Consider the following 19,782-nt stretch of genomic DNA (forward strand, 5'->3'; position numbering starts at 1 on the left):
TATTGTCTACAAGTTTTGGAGCAGTCAGTCAAGGAATGAACTTACTGCATACTAACTTGCCCTGTGTAGTGAGATGAAGGCCTAAAACATAAGCCCATGTAGCAAAGGCCTGGTCTGGGGACTGAGACCTAGCTAACAATGGATAAAACATAGCTAACATAAAGCAAAGCTAAGCTATAATCAAGAGGCAGGTCCTTACTCACAGAACTTGGCACGAACAGGGCTCAGAGTCTAAAACACCAATTGGGATTAGGTCCAGACGTAGAACAGTAATTGGTACTGGTCACCTTGAAAGCACATTCCAAAGGGATGGTAACACCAGCTCATTAAAAACAACCTAGATACCAACACTCCCACAGAAACAGACTCGGGTTCAGGAAAGGGTCTAAAATGACAGCATGGTGGATAGAGATGATCTAATCAAACCACGAGGTGCATGGTGATGGGTGGTATCTAAGAAGTGTCAGAGAGTGGTAACCTGACAATATCAGAGGATGGCCACCTGACATGACAGGACCGATGTGTAACTTGTTTGTATCTGGACATAAAGTGGTGTCTTGGGGGGCGGTCAGTCTTTGTCTGATGGGAGGGGGGGAGCAGTGGGAGTCTCCCACTGATTGAGACAGTCCATTGTTACTAGTACATACATATGCGTAGTGGATAGCTGTACTTCACTTAACAATAAACCTGCTCAGGCACCTTCACTCCTTATCTGATTTGCAGTCTTTGGGAGGCTCTCTCGGGTCTGCTGTGGCGACTAATTGTGTAAGTCAACACAGCATACATCACTGAGCACACACACAAGCAGGCTTCTGGTTATCATCATCATGGACAGAGCAGGAACAACCCTGCCTGACGGCCAACACCCTCCACTAATTCTTCATGTGAACACCATTACAGACACAGCAAACATTTCATGGGAGTACACCAAAGTGTCTGATAGAACCCCCAGTGTGCTTTAGAGTGCATGTGACCATTTACTGCACAACATGCTACTGTACTGCAGGTTCACAACTTGGCTTGCAATGCACTAACTTGCCATGTAGACAAACCCTTACAGTGTGTTTGTCTTGGAAAACGTGCCGAAAATCTAGCTTGAGCAGCAATTACTACATATAATGAAATTTAAAAATATGCCTATATTAGTTACCAAGGGTGCCAATTTATTAAAGGAGTCGACAGCTTCATGTAGTGGAGATGTATCTGAAAGGACTCTAGGAGAGAGAATTATAGGACACATATTCAGTATCATGTGTAGGAGATGTTTTGTTGGTATGAAGTATAATGCAGTAACAGTGAATTCTTACTCTTCTAACGCTCGAAGCATGTTCTTAGAGTCTTCAAAAGCCAGTATCTCAATAATCTGGTCATTCATAATGGTATCTTCATTAAAGGGATCTCCTGAATTAAACTGTGAATACTCCAGTTTGTGATCCAAAATATACTCATATTGATCCTCCTAAGTAAACACAAAAAAGTAAACACATTACAATAGATCAACTCTTAGTGTGGATACAACTCAGATTGTTGTCAGGGAAAGCACTCCCATTTACTTTAATAGGAGTTTGCATGGATGCTATGTTTTGGTATACAACTGATGAGGAATCTAATTGATGAAAACAATCAATGTGATTTAGGATCCTAGGCTCCTAAATCAGGCATTTCAATAATGAGAACTACAACACCTACACATCTTTAAGAATCAGGACCAAAGCACACTGAAGTCAATAGGAGTTTATCCTTAGCTTCAATAGGCTTTGAACCAGCTTCATTCAGTTATTTTACACTCAATCCCTAGGACCAGTAGAGGATACACAACTTTTTATATACAGTTGTTGAACAAAATCACACAATTCTATGTCTGCACTGGTGTTGTCCTCATGTTGGTCCCAGGGTACCAGGTAGGGGAGTGAAAGATTAGTGAGGTAATACCCTGTACTGGACCAACTTTTGTTATTGGAAGGACAAGTTTTGGAGCCACACAAAGCTTTTTCCCAAAAAAAGATTATTGCTATGTAGCTCACTTCCACCAACAGATGTTGGCACATATTTTATGAAAGAGGAAAAGTGCTAATTCAGCTAATATACACTATACATGGATTCCCTTGATATTAAGGATTAATAAACTTAGAAAAAATGAAAACCTTTTAAAATCTCTGGTGCAGGAACCAGTCTGCTACACTTTTATGATTTGTGTATCATGCTTTATTCATAAAAGGTCATTGATGTAAGCTATTTTCACTGAGTATGGTTATTTCTTCCAACAAAGAGAAATAAAAAAGTTATGAGCCATTTTTCAAACATGACACACACTGATGTAAGTACAGAACTTATTTTCTCTTAACATACTATTATTTTACAACAAATGAAATATTTATTGTGAATTTTAAATAGCCTCCTGTAACTTTTCTAATCAGATCCTTCAATGATCCCACAAAGAGAAGTTCATGAGGACCTAATATATTAATTTAAATAATTACAATAAACAGTGAACACTGAATAAAACAACTTAAAAAGAGTTTCAGACATTATTTGTACATCACAAAGAAGGAGAAGGGGGATTTTTAAATTGATTATTTTGTGCTTTACAGTTTGCATTTAAATATGCTTTGTTAAGAAAGGATACAAGGCCCACAGTCATTTTCACAAAGACAAAGGAAATAAATAATGCACATTTGTACAAATCAAACTACATAAAGGTATTCAGCAAAATAACTGTGTCAGCTAGGCCCCCTGGGCCTTTGAAATCTGACATGCTACATTGGAACACTTCCTAGAACTCTGGCCCAAGAACGGGTTTTAAATCACCCACTTTTCTTACATAGTCTTCCCTACCCTGTCTAAGGTCTTCCCTATCTGTGTTACCCTAATACACTGGAGTTCAGCTTTGGGCAACTCCCTCTCTCCTTCAGTCAATAAGTCTCAGACTAAAATGAATACTTGAGACGTTGTGTGAAAGTAGCCATTTTATAGCAGAGATCAGCAAATATCACACCCATCAGTTAAAAAGAAAGGCAGACCTTTAAGTCCCCCCCCCCCCACACACACACACACACGAAGTTTAATAAGTGAGCCAGGAAATTGTAGAAGTTAATGTGTGAAGCAGGAAGAAACATGTTAAATCTTCCAGATTAGCAAATAAATCACAGTAACTCCTCCAGGTAGCATGAAGAAAATGTGGGCTGGCTTTCATCCTCACATTTGCTTAAACCAAAGGTGGGCAAAAGGGCCTCCATGGGCCGGATTTCCGGCTTGCCACGTAGGATGACCCAGCCTGCGGAGGCCCCACCCCCAGGCCAATTAGGATCTGGGGGCAGGGGAAAGCACGCAAAGTTAACGCTGTCCTACCTCCGCCCGTCAAGGAGTGCACGGCACTTAGAAGTGCCCCTGGCAGGGCGGGAGGAGGCTTCGCACACTACCCTGCCCCCAGGACAATCAGGGCAGAGGAAACTTCTTGCGCTACCCCCGCCCCTAGGCCCTAATTGGCTTAGAAGTGGGGGAGCATGGAAAATCTCCTCCCACCGACGAAGGACATGGGTGTCTAGGGAACACCTGGGAGGCGGGGGGCAAAGGGGCTCCCCCACCCGCAGACCAATCATGGCACCCGAAGTATCTTGGCCCCGCCCCTTCTGTTTGAGACCCCACTGCTTCCAGTGCATCCCGGAACCACTTCAAAAATTTCTGAAGTGGCCCCCAGCAAAAAATTATTGCCCATCCCTGGCATAAACACATACATTTAAATAGCATTCCATCAAATCATCAAGTATCCTTCATGCTCATCTGATGAATTACTGTGTATTGTTAAATTCTGTTGCCTCCACCAAAATTCACACTGTAGGCAAGGAAAGAACAGCTATTTTATCTATTATCAGCATGACTAGATAAGGAAAACTAGTCATGTTATGAAATGTTCTAATTCAGGATAATAACTGTATTACTTAACTCTGTAAACCACTTTGGGACACCATTGGAATAAATTGCCAAGGGAGGTGGTGGAATCTCCCTCTCTGGAGATATTTAAGAACAGGTTAGATAGACATCTGTCAGGGATGGTGTAGACGGAGCTTGGTCCTGCCTTGAGGGCGGGGGGCTGGACTCGATGACCTCTTGAGGTCCCTTCCAGTCCTATTATTCTATGATTCTATGATTTTCTAGAAAACAAGAATGCTTTATGGTAGAAAATATAACTCACCTGTTTTTTATTAAGGAAACTCCATTTTAATCTTCTAGTTTGGTAAACAGCAAAAAATGCAACACACGTTAATACAAGAGAAATAACAAAAGAAGCAAAGAATCCTGAAGCATGGATGCCATGTCTGTACAAAACCTGAAATTGAAAGAATGTAACAGGTAAGCCATATTTCTCCCCAGAGTGCACAAAAATCAGTCATGAGCTACAGTGGTAAATGATACAGTAAATTACTTCTAACTATCTTCACGAGAGCACAGAAATACTAACTGGTAAGACATCATTATAATAATTCTATTTTCAAAAATTGTTTATTTTTTCATAAATGTATAGGCCAGAAGGGATCATTATGATTATCTAATCTCACCAATTGCCTAACACAAGCTACAGAACCTCTCCTAAGTTAAATAATGGTTAATGCAACTTCTGAATGATCAAATACTTACTGGCTGATTTTAAGGGGTATTAAATATTCACCGTTCCTGTGAAAGTTAATGGTAGCTGGGAATGTTCAACAACTTTTAAAATCAGTCTGAAACTGAACACTTGAAATTAGAAGCCAATTTTAAAAATCTGTTCCTAAGCAGAATAATCAATGAAGTAAAAAGATTTTAATCAGAGTATGTTTGTCATGGATGCAATGCTACTCAACTTGCTCATATGTTCAAAGCAGTAACTGTATGCACCAGAGACAGGAATGGAATCCAGCAGTCAAGAACCACAAGCCAAACTTCCTTCCTTTTTAAATATATTCTTCAATTGCATCCTTAGAGTTACGTTTTAATTAACCTCTTTAGATTCACTTTATGTTTCTATAAAATGGGCATAACGACTTACATGAGAATAGCAACACGCAACTCAACTCCGAGATCTCTGGATGAGAGGTAACATATATCCATTATTATAATGCTTCATTGCATAGGAATTGCATTTGTCATGGCAGCAATCTCTAAATAAGTACCTTTAAAATTGTGCATTCAATTTCTTAACATGCCACCTGTAAGCATGGTGCAGTTAGTGTGAAAGCCATGAAGTCAATGGCAACTGTATGTGTATGAGAAGCATTTATGAAATCTGACATTTGTTTTCAAATACTTATGTCAGTCTAACCAAGCACAATTCAGTACCTTACCTTCAGTTTTAGGCACAAATCCTGCAAGCCTAACTCTTCTGCATAGACATGTTAACTTACAGGATTTGGCCCTGTAAACTTTAAAGAGATTCTCTCATCTGTGGAGCTAAAGAATTAACAAGAACAAACGTGTTCTTATGAGAGTATAAGAAAGCGCACATTTTCATGTTGTAATATTTCTGGGCTATGGTCCAGTCCACGAAAGAAAGAATCAACCCCCAAACCGAAAATAGTCTCCCTTAGTTCAGATTTAGTAGCTTCTCTTTATTTAGAAGATACTTAAACCATTAACGTAGACCATTCATTCAGAGGTGTAGCGAGAGTGTTATGCGCCCCGAGGCAAAGGAAAAATTAGCGCCCTCCCCCCCACCGAGCGGCAGAGCCCTGAACCTACCGCACAGTTGAGCCTGACCCTGGTAGGGAGGAGGGAGCTTGTACCACATTTTCTCCTGCCCCCTCCAGTTTGGAGCCTTTGCACACAGTAACCCGCTGGTAGAGGTGGAGCAGTGTTGGGCTGGGGGGCAGAGAGGAGGCTCCAGCCAGCGGGGCAGACAGAAGAGGAGCAGGCGAGGGATGACAGAGGGAGCGGAGGAGGACTAAATTGGCACACCCTAGCATGGCACCCAGGGTCAACTGGCCCCCCAACCTCCGCTCGTTACGCCACTGCATTAATTTGCGATCCTGTGAGATTTTGAAAATAGGTCCTAAGGCTCAATTGGCAGTATTATATTTGAAAAGCTCTTTACTGACAATTAATCTAAATGACAAAAGTGTGTATTATTTTCAATCAGACTTATTCTACAATAATGAAACATGTAGAGTGCCTGGAGCACTTAAATGAATTACTACAAAATTAATTAAATGGTTATGTGAATAATTTTATTAAGTATTGAATCATTTTATATGTCCATTAATGCCTGAAACTACTAAATGAAAAAAGGACCAATCATTTATCCTCTTCACAAATAAATTACTAACGTCTTAATATATAGAAGTTTTTTTTCCTCATTTTAAATGTCCTCTGTTCTGAATTCAGCCAATTATTACCAGTTACATCCCTTTGTACTATCTTCTGCTTCTAAGTATGTCTAGAAAGTTCAGGCTGACATGAATATCGCTCTTATCCCCTCCTGTTATTAGCCCTACTCCAACCTCCGAATTAATATTTTAGTTCAGTTAAAGTTGCATATTCTAGCACTGAAATATCAAACTCATATTCATTTATAACATTATTTAAATTCATACCAAACATTAAGAACTGATACGCTGTTGCTACAAATAGCAGTGAAAAACAGAATTTGATGGAATCTCTTGTTATGATTAAATGAAGTTAATTCAACTTCCCTTTATACAAATGAGCAGTTCAGCTTTGAGCAAAATACTGTAAACTTTAATGACAGGCTTTATCTCATAGGCAGCCCAGTTAAGGGAAGAAAGGGATGTTAAAATGCATTTATTTTGTTAAACGTGAAACCACTGAAATTTTTAGCGGTTACATGTTTGCATGTGGGAAGGAGAAGAGCGGTAGCTATGTGGGAGTTTCCCCTGTCCCTTCCCCCTGGCTGCCTCTGCCACTATCAGGCCCAGGCTCATCGGTTAACCGTTTACACGATCACATCCCTAGTTCATATTGATTTCTTTAAGTTTACAGTTAATTATGTTCAATCAAGCATGTTTATGCTACCAAGTAGTGAAATACATCTGTGCTGAAAAAAAGCTGTAAATAAAAAGAGCTGAAACCAAATAGCATAAAAGGACAGTTGATCATAAGAGTGAAATAAATAATCAGAAACTGCACTGCTTCATCAATATGGAACCAACACACCATACAAACGAAAGTTCCAGCAATGTCAAAAGAGAAGAACAGAACTAAAATATTTAAAGAGTTGTTCAACTGCTCGACAGTAGCAATTCTTGAAGTAACTTTACATTGTTAAAACAGGTGTAGAGAGCAGCAAGAATATATAGATGGACTTTGTAAAATTATATAAACTTTAAACTGGACATTTCAGCAACTAAGCGAGTGTTGATAGAGAGACTACATCTTGAGCACACAACAGTAAAACTGGCCAAGAGGCCTTGTAAAGAGGCCCAGAGGAAGGAACTTAGGGAGGTAAATAGCTGATCAGATCAAACCTGCCTGTGATCAAGGACCATCCCAAGATGATTATACCAAGATGTCTGGCTTAATTTGTCTTACATAAGCTGGTGTAACAGGATGAGTCCCTGCACTGGAAGGTTGGGGCAAGCTCAGCATGAAGATCCAGTAACATGGCTTTGTTCATAGTACTGTAACCACTGCTCATCATCCCAAATCTCCAGTACAATGCAATCCCATTTGTTATGGCATGCTTCTCGGGCCCAGAAGTGGCACTGCACTTTCAGCAGCTTTCTCACAAATATTACCACAACCTCAAATTAGTTCTCGCTATGCACACAGCAATCTGCCCTCCACCAAATCATTATGCTCCTTGATTATTTAGAATAGTGATAGAAATGTAGCCGTGTTACTCTGGTGTAGCTGAAACAAAAAACAGGACTACGTAGCACTTTAAAGACTAACAAGATGGCTTATTAGGTGATGAGCTTCGTGGGCAAGACCCACTTCCTCAGATCAAATAGTGGAAGAAAATTGTCACAACCATATATACCAAAGGATACAATTAAAAAAAATGAACACATATGAGAAGGACAAATCAAATTTCAGAACAGAAGGGGATTGGGGGAGGAGGTAAATGTCTGTGAGCTAATGATATTAGAGGTGATAATTGGGGAAGCTATCTTTGTAATGGGTAAGATAATTAATGTCTTTGTTTAAACTTAGGCGTAAAGTGTCGAATTTAAGCATGAATGACAGTTCAGAGGATTCTCTTTCAAGTGTGGTGTTAAAAGGTCTTTGAAGCAGGATGCAGGTAATTGAGTCGTTGAGACAATGTCCTTTCTGGTTGAAATGGCAAGAAACTGTTTTTTCTTTGTGACCCTGTCTAATTTTGTGATCCTGTCTGTTTTGCGGGCATTGATTCTTTGGCAAAATGTCTGAGACGTTTGTCCAATGTACATAGCAGACAGACACTTTCGGCACATGATATCATAAATTATATTTCTGGATGAGCAGGAATATGTGTTCTTGATCTTATAACTCACTTGGTTAGGTCCAATAATGGTATCTGCAGAGTGAATATGTGGACAAAGCTGGCAATGGGGTTTGTTGCAAGGGAAGGTTCCAGGGTTGGTATTAGTGTGGTATGTCCTGTGGTTGTTGATAAGAATCATCTTGAGGTTAGGTGGTTGTCTATAGGAGACTATGGGTCTGTCTCCCAGAGCTTCTTGGAATTTAGTATCCTGTTCCAGTATAGGCTGTAGTTTATTGATAATATGTTGGACAGGTTTAAGTTGGGGGCTGTAGGTGATGACAAGTGGTGTTCTATTGTTGGTTTTCTTGGGTCTGTCTTGAAGTAGATGGTTTCTAGGTCTTTGTGTGGCTCTTTCAATTTGCTTTTTTATTTCTCCGGGTGGGTGGTTGAGGTTTATAAATGCTTGGTAGAGATCCTGAAGTTTCTGGTCTCTGTCAGTGGGATTAGAGGAGATGTGGTTGTATCGAAGGGCTTGGCTATAGACGATGGATCGTATGGTGTGTTCTGGATGGGAGCTGGAGGCATGTAGGTAACTGTATGAGTCAGTGGGTTTTCTGTAGAGAGTGGCGTCTAATTACTTAGTTATTCTTGCAACTCTGCAAATACTGGAGGCTCGAATGTCCTCTGCTTAACAACAGTACAGGGCTATTCAGGCACCATCTTCCTGGCAATGATGGCAAGGCAGGCCATATGGGATTATGTGATTTTGAAATAATGATGGGCATATAGATGGAGACATTTTATGGGATGGAGACAGCTGCATACTGGGAATTTGACAGCTCGCTTCCTGTCACTTCTGTTCAATTTGCATTGTGTACTACCAAAGCTTCTCAAAAGATAGTAGGTTAGATGGTGGCGCTTTGAACACTGTGATACCTAGCCATGGTGCATTACACTGTGCTTCATTATCCAAACTCTTGGCGAGTTCCCACAGAGCCGATGCAAGGAGACAAATATGCACATGCACAAGAGACATATTAATTGCAGCAACCTAACACCTACAAAATCTGTAGTGCAGACATGTTCTTAGAAAATAGAATCAAGTCACCATTCCAAAATAATGATAACGGGTTATTTTTGTTATGCTTGTTTGATTAGATTATTAAAACATGAAATGTCACGTTGACCAATTTTCTAGTTTGTTAGCCAATTAGAAGTTAATACTAATTTTGTCTTTTTATATCTATGATGTATTAGATGTTGTTAAGGCAGCAACTCTAAAACTACATTTCACACTCAAGTTCTTTTCTTTAGTTAAGCAATAGAAATTCAAAGAACCCTAAGAAGGGTGTTACTGGTAATCAGTTAAGCAGTTGCTTAACTAAGGTTTATTTTATGACATCTCTCTCCTATTCCTGTCACTGATTCATGGTGTGAACTTCCAGAAGTCATTATTGATCTGTTTTTCAGAGATCCTGAACCTCCACTGACTTGAATGAAAGTTGTAGGTGCTGACAGTGACAGAACATAAGGCCATAAGGTACACAGGGTTTATTATGATGCATACCATGGGATGCATAAAACAGAACTTTTGGCATTCATTCTGATAGCTAAACAGTTTCTTACTTTAGCATTAAAAACATTAAGCCAGAAACACAGGCAAGTAGTTTTCACATTCCCTAATGAAAAGAACTACAAGGCACCGACATACCACTCAAGCAGCACTCACATTCTTTTCCTACAGCTTTGAATTAACTAGGAAACCAAGCATTTTACTTCAGTGAAGCATAAGAGAAAACGCACAAAGTTTGTAAAACTTTAAAGACTGAAATGTCAACCAAGTAAGAAACCAAACCATTTGGGGGTTGACAGTTCTTTGAGACTAACTTAAAATATGGCACTGTCATAAATATGGAATTAATTCTTTAGCACTCTGTGCTAAAGGTCAAATTACTGTCCAGATATATAAAACCTTTGCCTTTACATGGATTGCATGCACATGGATTTGGGCAGTCATGCATATAAGAAACTAAATCAGGAGCATTAGTGACAGCTGTTATTAAGGATGAACTACAACCCTCTTCTCCTTTTAAAAATTACTCCTAATTTTCTCATGCAAATCTATTTTTTTCTGAAATGTTTCATGCTTGGTCTCAGCACAGAGGGAAATATAGTGTATGGAAAACAAAAATCCCGGAAGTATCCCAAAATAGCTACCCTTCATCTTTTGAACACACCTGCTCTTTTGAGATAGTGTGTCTGCTATTTCAAGACCTATTTCAGCATCCCTGTAACCCTCATTCCACGGGTTAAGGGATTTCTAGAAATAGTACGTTATTTCGAAATTTGGCTCTGTGTAGATGTGCCAAATTTCAAAATATGCTATTTCAAAATTCAATCAAAATAAGACACAATTTGCATAGCGCAAATTGCATATCTTATTTAGAGTTTAACGTTCTGTGCAGACATACCCATTTTTAAAAAACAAAATATGCCACATACTTTCCCCCTTAAGTTCTAATGACATATGTTGTGCATAGACATCTAAAAAAAATGGCTGAACCAGTTTTGTTTGAATATCGTCCACTTTGCAGATCTTGTGGAGGTCTAAGAATTAGGCCAAAGCTGGAAAAAAGTAGTGAAAAAGTTTGAAGTTATAGTAATAGACTGCAGGAATTGCAATACTGAATCAGACCAGCAGTCCAGCACTTTGTGACCAGTAATAGATGCTTCTCTAGGGGAACTAATAAGCTACATATAAAGAATGTTTTTAATCCTATCATTTAATGAATGACTAATGCCCCTACTTAGAATCTTTTAAAAGTTCTCTCTAACATAACTGTTAATATCTGCTTAGATGTCTATTTAAAAAAAAAACCCTCTTATGCTTTTATTTGTTGGCACTGAATCTCCAGCACTACAGGAAAAATATTTCACATTATTAATTTTAAATTCTTTGCTTTTCAATTTAATTGAACACCATTGTTTTTGTGTTATGAGAAAAGGCAAATCAGAGCTACTGATTTATTTCTATGATCTGAAGAAGAGGTCTGTGGCGCTTGAAAGCTTTTCTCTTCCAGCAACAGAAGTTGGTCTAGCATTCTACACACCTTGCTTCTTTCAATATACCAATCATTATTCTCATTACATCTATCATGCCCCAATTTGTCATTTCTATCTCTGTATTAAACAATTCCAATGTGTGCACTTTCTCCACATACAGAAGTCTTCCTATGCCTCTAATCATGTTTTTGGCCCATCTCCTGACTCCTGTTTCTCCAATGTGCATTAGGGTGAGTATAAAAGAGATGGAAAAGGGTGAACAAATGATGAGCAGAAGAAAAATATCTTATTAACTTGTGTTTCCAATAGGACAAAACACTGATCACCTTGAAAGCAACCAAAATTATATTATATACCAAAAAAATACATTAAGAAAACATTATTTAAGTTTCAAAGTCAAGCTCTCAAAAGCTAGGAAATGCCAGAATTAAGGTTGACTGCACAACTTTCATTCAGTCCCCTTGTCTGTATGCATTATTTACACAGTGCTTAATTGAATGGTTGAACACTATTTTCCGTCCAGGATCCCAGCTTCATTCATAATGCAGGGTAGATGGTGCTCAATCAATGAGCTATTCCATTTTTGTTTTAGCTTCCATTGTCAAGGAATATTCAGAGAGTCTAGAACTTTTGAGTGTTACTTGGGCTCTTAGGAGCCTAAGGGTTTGTCAACATGACCCTGCAGTTTGAACCAATGAAGTGTGAACTGGAGCATACACTAGTGTGCTGTGCTATAATGGGCCTTTGTAGACCCTGTGGGATTGAACTAAAAGACACTTAGTTCACCCTATGTCATCCTGAAAACTTTGAGAATTAAACTAAACTGAATTAAGGCCAATTTAAACAAGAGTAAGAACATCCACACAGGGTTTAAAACAGTTTGACTAACCCACCTTAAACCCACACCCTTTGTTAATTTATATTAACCTTCCTGAGTTTCTCAGTGCTGACAAGCCTTAGGTTCTTCAACCCCTTTTGAAAATGGGACATAGGTGCTTTTCACTCTGAAACTATACAATATTTGCTTTGTCCTGAAACTCTTCTTGACTTTGAAAATATGAACTCAGATTCCATGAGTCAGCTCAAAGGTCAAGCCAACAATTATTGGTGGCAGAAAAACAATTTCAGTTTTGAAAGTGACCTGGACATACTGCCGTTCCTCTGACTTTGAAAAATTCGACCCAATGGAGTATTTGCTAGTAATTCTCTTCCCCTCCCAAATCATAGAAAGGATCAGACTTGTACAGTTGTCTTTTAATTCTCACTGCTCTCCTTCCTTGAAGTTTCCATAATTCCACCTTCACAGAGGAAGGCCAGTTCCTGTTGACTCGAACGCTGCACAAATGCTGATGCTGATGCTGATGCTTTCTATGCAGTACGTGTCTACAATATTTCCTCTCCATTTCTACTTGCTCTGCAATTGTCTATCAATGACCACTAGACATTAAATGACACAGCTACGGCAATGTTGGTTTGGGGGTGAAATAAGCTATTTTCTGCAAGCCATCGGTGTTCCCACTACTCTAGCCACTCGAGCAAGGGAAACAATAGATGTAGTGAAAAGTTCTCTAATGGAAAAATGAGAGATAAACAGCATTTCTTGCTAAAATCAATGTTTTTCTACAGGCTTATTTGGATCATTAGAAGCCACATATTTCACTGGTAAAGAACAGAAATACCTATTGTCAAACATAGAATAGCAATTAAACCCAGGGTTCTTCTGCTGAATTTCTACCCATCCAGTCTTCCTGTACGGATATTTGAATCAGCATAGGGTGTGGTGCTTTTCTTCAGCAGATATAAAACAACTTGCACCCTCCTAGAGTGTCCATCCGTTTGCATTTGGAGAGAAAGATGGTATCTGTTTGTACTTGTGCAAGTTTCTTCATGAGGTTGATAGATTTCTACTCCATACGGCTAAATGCAGTGCCTTGCATGGTGTTAAGTATCAGAGGGGTAGCCGTGTTAGTCTGAATCTGCAAAAGCGTGAGGAGTCTGACATGCATCTGACGAAGTGGGTCTTTGCCCATGAAAGCTTATGCTCCAACACTTCGGTTAGTCTATAAGGTGCCGCAGGACTCCTCGCCGCTTTTGCAGATTCAGACTAACACGGTTACCCCTCTGATACTTGCCTCCTGGAATGAGAACTAGAAACAAAAAACCCTAAATATGCCCTAAATATGCTCACTGCCATTCTCTGAGGTGGCACAGCTTCCATTTGGAAAACTGGGTCTGCATACAGCGTAAAACCACAGAGCTTCTACAACAAGAATTCTGGTCTTAAATATAATCCTCTTTTTTGCCTGCTCTGTTTAAGTAATGGAAGGAAAAATTTCATTTGCAATTCACAGTAATCAGCATTGGCGAAATCAACCACAAGCCTAATTATGATTGCTTTAATTCGCATAAGTAATCCCTTAAAATTCCTGTAACTAACTTCAACTGGACTATTTTATAAGTAAAGGAATCAAAATTTGGCCCTCAGAAAGCACTTCTTTACCATCCAAAATAGGTAAACAGAGGAATCCTTAGAAAAACTACATACAATCAATTATCTTGTTACCTTAGTCTTTTCTTTTCCTGTTATGGTGAATGATGCAGTCAAACTATGCTGTGTTTTGTTCTGGAAAAAGATATAGAAAAGTACCACAATATTATAAAACTATTAAAAACTGGCAGACTGTCCAGTTACTATACAAATGCTTCCATCACACACTACTCAGAAGAAAATGTTTCCATTAATTATTATGATCATTTATATCTACAAAAGTCTAATAGAAAAAATGCAATATATTTATCTATTGTTAACATGCAAGGAAGTAGCTGTTCTATGGGGCATACTCCCCTCCTAATTGAAAGGCCCCTCAGATGTTAACAGCACTGCTCATAGCACTAACTTCTATCTGCAAAATCTTCACAGGAATTAAGGTGACTCTAAAGGCAGCATAACTCCTAAAGGGACATCAGTAAAATCACAGAATCATGTGGTGAGAAGGGATCCCAAGGATCATCTAGACCAGTGGTCCCCAACGCGGTGCCCGCGGGCGCCATGGCGCCCGCCGAAACATCTGGGCTGGCCCCGCCCCCGGCACGTGGCACATGCATGGTGCCGGCTCCAGGCGTGGGACGCATAGGCAGCCCCTCCCCTGCGCGCCCGACACATGCGTAGGGCCGGACCGGGGCGCGTGGGCGGCCCCAGGGCACATGTGCGGTGCCAGCCTGGGGCGCGTGGCTCGTGGGCGGCCCCGGGCACATGGCCCATGCACGGTGCCGGCCCGGGGTACGTTGCCGGCCCCTGCCCCAGGCGCGCGGCACATGCGCAGTGCTGACCCCGGGCGCATGGCTCGTGGGTGGCCCCGCCCCCGGATGCGCGGCGCATGCATGGCCCCGCCCCCGTGTGCCCAGCATGTGAGTGGCTCTGCCCCCAGGTGCCCGGCAGCCACACAACGTTGGGGACCACTGATCTAGACTCACCCCCTACTAAGATGCAGGATTTGTTGTGCCTAAATCAGTGATTCTCAAAGTGGGATGTGGACCCACTTTGAGAAAGCTGCTAATGGGCTGCTCCAGTTTGTTTATTTAATGGCTCTGCAGCCATGGAGCCTTGCAGCTCTCATTGGCTCTAATTCGCTGTTTCCAGCCAAGGAGAACCACGGGAATAGATCCCTGTTGAATCTCACTTGAGACTTCCTTCCAATCGGCCATAGTTCCATTAATAGTTAGTCTTTGTTACGGTTATTTAGCCAATTACATACCCACCTATAGGTAGTTTCACTGAATATGCATTTATCCAGCTTACTTATGAGAATGTCATGTGGGACTGTGCCAAAAGCCTAAGTCCAAGTACATTATGTCCATCACATTGCCCCATCCACCAAACTAGTTCGCCTGTCAAACAAGGAAATCAATCTAGTTTGCCATGACTTGTTCTTAGCAAATCCATGCTAGCTGCTAGTGATAATCCCTTTACCCGCTAGATCAGGGATCTCAAAACAAAGTCTGTGGGCCATCCCTGGCCAGAGCAGTTGTGCAATCTGGCCCCAGCGGGCTGGGGTGAGGTGGGCTGTCTATTCCTGTTACCCAAACCTTACTCCTTCCCACTATTGCCCCACTCTCTTTTCCCCCATGGCACTTCATCCCACAAGGTACACAGCCTCAGGGATTACCGGGGGGAGGGGGGGAAGGGAAAGAGGGAGAAAGACCTGGTGGCCAAAATGATCATTTCAATTGGTAGGGGTAGCAGAGAGTGCGGAAGATCCCGAATGTTGCTGCCACTCCACACCAGGCCTCCCTGGTAATCCCCAAGGCTGAGTCCCTCAGGGAACAGGGTACAATGGGAGAGAGAGAATGGGGGAGGAAGGGAGCAAGGTCTGGGGGACAGGATCAGACAGCACCCCTCCTCCCCACATCTAGCTTGCCAGGATTTCAGAGTCAGATTGTGCAACTGCACCAAGTGGGGATGGCCCATGGGATGGGAGTTTGAGACTTCTGGTCTAAATACTCACGTACTGAACATTTTATACATTGATCTAGCAGCTTTCAAGTATTAAGGTTATCCTGATTGGTCTATCATTTCCTGATTCATTTTTCCCTTTTAAAAGATGGCGCTATGTTTGCTCCTCTCCAGTTTTCCAGAACCTCTCCTGCCATCCATGAGTTTGTAAACATTGCCAGAGGCACTAAGATTTCTTCAGGCAATTCCTTCACTGTGAAGCTCTGCCTTCCTATGATCTTTTGTTACCAGCTCACCTCTATTGAGCCACATCTTTCTATTTTGTCTGACATACTTGAAGAACCTCTTCTTGGTGACACTAACATTTCTTGCCTGTAGTAATTCATTCTTTGCTTTGGCTGCCCTGATTTTGCCCCTACATGCTTGCTCTATTCCCATTTACGCTTTCTTGGTGATATGCCCTTCTTTCAATTTCCCGTGTGTCCCCTTTTTGGAATTTAGATGCTAAAATGCTCCTTATGCAGCCACATTGGCCTCCTGTGGTTCCTCTTATTTTTTCTCTCTATTGCAGTGCTTACCGATTTTATTTGGCCGAGGAACCCTTTTCAGAATTTCAAGGAACTCCTAGGTTTGTCAAGCCAAAAAAAAAAAAAAAAAAAAAGGAGGGGGGGGGAGGAATCCATCAATTCATGACAATCCCCACAAATGCATGAAAATCACATTCCTTCCCCAAGACCCTCCCACCCCCTTCCTTGAGGCCTCATCCGCTCTGTTCGCCTCCTCTCCATCACTTGCTATCCCCAGCCCTTATATGCTCTCACTAGGTTTGGACAGGATGTGTGGGGTGGGAATGAGGGATTTGGGTGTGGGAAGGGGTGAAAGTACAAGGTCTGGGAGGGAATTTGGATGCAGGAGAAGGGGATGTTGGCTCGGGGAGAGAGCTCTAGGCTTGGGAGTGTTGGGCTCAGGTAGAAGGTTGGGGTGCTGAGCAAGCCATGGCCTTGTGGATGTGAGGGTGCTGGAGTTTGGGCTGGATATGTGAGGGACTCAGGGCAAGAAGACTGTGAGTATGATGGGCTCAGGACACAGATTTGTGATGTGTGGACGGTGCAGGAGTGTTGTAGCGGAAGACTGAGGATGTGGGGATACAGGAGTGTGGGGATATAAGAGGCTCAGGACGGGGGTTCCAGTGTATGATAGGCTCAGATTTGGGGTCAGGTGGTGCACGAGTGTTATGATGCTGCAGTGAGATGGAGGTTTGGCCCCAATTGGGGGCTTGTTGGCCAGGCTTCATTTTTAAACAAAATATTATGTCAAACTGAAAAAGTTTTAGCATTGTCTCTATTTACGAGAGGGGTGAGGAACCTGTTTTGAGTCAAGGGTCACTGACCCACAGAAAAGTCTGTTGGGGCCACACAAGTGAGATGCAAAAAAACCCCAACAACCCTCCAAAGACCCCCAAGCCTCACTGATGTGATCACAAATGTGCTGGTCAGAGCAGGGGACAGAGTGAAAGTGGGTGCTGGGGCTCGGGCGAGGATGTGGCTGGGTGGAAGGATGCTGGCTCAGGTGGCGGGGTGCTGGGGCAGGCAGGTGGCGGGGTGTTGGGGTCAGGGACATGGTCCTGCTGGGTGACTGGCAGGGTGCTGGGACAAGGAACAGGGTGCTGTGCTGGGTGCTAGCATGGATGGCAGCGTGGATGCTGGGGCCGGGGCCAGTGCAAGGGTGGTGCTGAGTCCTGGGGTGTGAGGCAGGGTGCTGAGGCCAGGGCCAGGGTGGTGCTGAGTCCTGGGGTGTGAGGCAGGGTGTTGGGGTCAGGGACAGCGTGGTGCTAGGTGCTAAGGTAGATGGCAGGGCTGCCAAGGAGCGGGATAGGGATGGGATGCAGGATCTGGGAGGGAGGTGGGGGGTGGAAGCGGGCAAGGTCTGGGTGGTAGGTAGGGTGCAGAAGCAGGCTGGATGTAGGGTATCTGGCCAGTGGGAGGAAGCGGGAGCAGATTGGGGGTAGGGTGTCTGGCTACGAGGGAGGGTGCAAGGAGGGGACTTGGGTAGGAGTTGGACCTCTCTGAACTGGCATCCTCTGGACCGGATTGGTCCCAGATGAGGGATTTTTGGACCAGGGAGGTCATTTCAGGGCTCCTGGTTCTCCCCCCCCCCCCCCCCCAGGCTTCTTTGCACCTCTATCCCCTGCAACCCAACTGTGCTGCCCACCCCAGCTGGTTCCCTGCACCTCCCCCAAAACCATCCCCCACAATCTAAGGGAGTGCAGCACCAATTCCCTGCAGCCCCTCACAGCCCAGCTGAGCTGCCCGTCTGTTCCGTATGCCCTCCCCCATCCACCTCAGCCCAGCTGAGCCCTGCACTGGGTCCCTGCATGCCTTCCCCACAGCACAGCTGAGCCCCGTTTCCCTGCACCTCCCCCAAGCCCCGCAAAACTGCTGAGCCAAGACCCGATTCCCTGCCCTTCCCTCCCCTTTAGTCTAGCCCCGGTTCCCGGCACCTCCCTCCTCCTGCAGACAAACTAAGCTCTGAGCTCCACACACACACACCCTCACATGCCCAGCCCAGTCCAGCTCCCCGGACCTCCCCACTCTGCTCAGTTTCCCTGCATCTTCCCCCAAACCATGCAGACATGCTGAGCCAGCGCTGATTCCCTGCCCCTACCTCCCTCCCTCCCTTGGCTGTGTCTACACTGGCGTGATCTTGCGCCAAAGTGGCTGCTTTTGCGCAAAAACTTGCTTCCTGTCTACACTGGCCATGTGTTCTTGTGCAAGTACGCTGACATTCTCATGTATGAAATCAGGGCTTCTTGCGCATGAACTATGACACTCCTGCTCAGGAATAAGCCCTTTTGTGCAACTGTTCTTGCGCAAGAGGCCAGTGTAGACAGGCAACATGAATTTCTTGCGCAAGAAAGCCCAATGGCTAAAATGGCCAACGGCATTTTCTCGGGCAAGAGAGCGTCCACACTGCCATATATGCTCTTGTGAAAAAGCACAGCTCGCACATGGCAGTGTGGACGTATTCTTGCACAAGAATTCTTGCGCAAAGTGTTCTTGTGCAAGAAACCACCAGTGTAGACATAGCCTAAGAGTTTCCTCGCATGAGCAAAATGAATTTTGTGTTGTGCACCAGTACTGAGTTCATGTGGCTTGTTTGGATGTGGCACTGTGGCACCCAAGTTATTAATAAATATTTTTAAACCTTTCCCTTCTCTCTGCTGCCATGTCTCCTCCCCTTGCTCCATCAGCTCCCCTGGTGCCTGCTGCCTCCCAACGCCTCACCCTCCTCTGCTGTCCTGACTCCTGCCCTTCTCACTGCCCTCAGCCCTCCTGCAACTTATCCCCCCTCCACCAGCCCTTCTCTCCTCCCTGTGCCCACTCCTCCTGTAGCCCCACTCTGATCATGTGAGCTACCCTTCCTCATCCCCTCTCCTAAAACCTCCCTCTACACACCTGCCCCATCTCTCTCCTCTGGTGCTGGTCCCTCCCCTGCAGATGTCTTCCTTTCTGCTTCACCACCAGAATCCCCTGGCACTTGCACCTTCTCTTACTCCTGCACCCTCCTGTTGCCTCCCCCTTTCCTCACTGCCCCTACCTCCTTTGCCCTCTTTTTCCCTGATGCCCACCCCATCACCACCCTCTGCCCCCGTTCGCCTCATGTCCCTGTGCCCTCACACATGACTTGCTCCATCCTGGCCTTCCTCATGCCCACCCTTTCTTTCCAGCCTTCTCCCAGCACCTCCCCCTCCAGCCCCCAATGCCCTTACCCTCTCCTCTCTCCCATCATCACCCTGTCCCCCTCCCACAGACACCTCCCCTCCTGCCTTTTTCCTCATTGTCTGCACTTGGCCCCTGGCATTTGTCTCTTC

General features: G+C 43.4%; 1 protein-coding gene across 4 annotated transcripts in view; it reads right to left on the reverse strand.

Annotated features, from left to right (window-relative positions):
- Nucleotides 1-19,782, reverse strand: part of EVC2 (EvC ciliary complex subunit 2) — a 156,110-nt gene that overhangs the window by 104,177 nt on the left and 32,151 nt on the right. For all 4 annotated transcript variants that reach the window (XM_075930754.1, XM_075930753.1, XM_075930752.1 and 1 more), the window contains 3 exons: nt 14,022-14,081; nt 4,193-4,327; nt 1,308-1,459 (listed from right to left, as the gene is read on the reverse strand). In XM_075930754.1, coding sequence (XP_075786869.1) covers nt 1,308-1,459; nt 4,193-4,327; nt 14,022-14,081 — 347 coding nt within the window. The remainder of the gene's footprint in view (nt 1-1,307; nt 1,460-4,192; nt 4,328-14,021; nt 14,082-19,782) is intronic.

This window comes from Pelodiscus sinensis, chromosome 5 (assembly GCF_049634645.1).
Source record: "Pelodiscus sinensis isolate JC-2024 chromosome 5, ASM4963464v1, whole genome shotgun sequence".
Taxonomy (NCBI): domain Eukaryota; kingdom Metazoa; phylum Chordata; order Testudines; family Trionychidae; genus Pelodiscus; species Pelodiscus sinensis.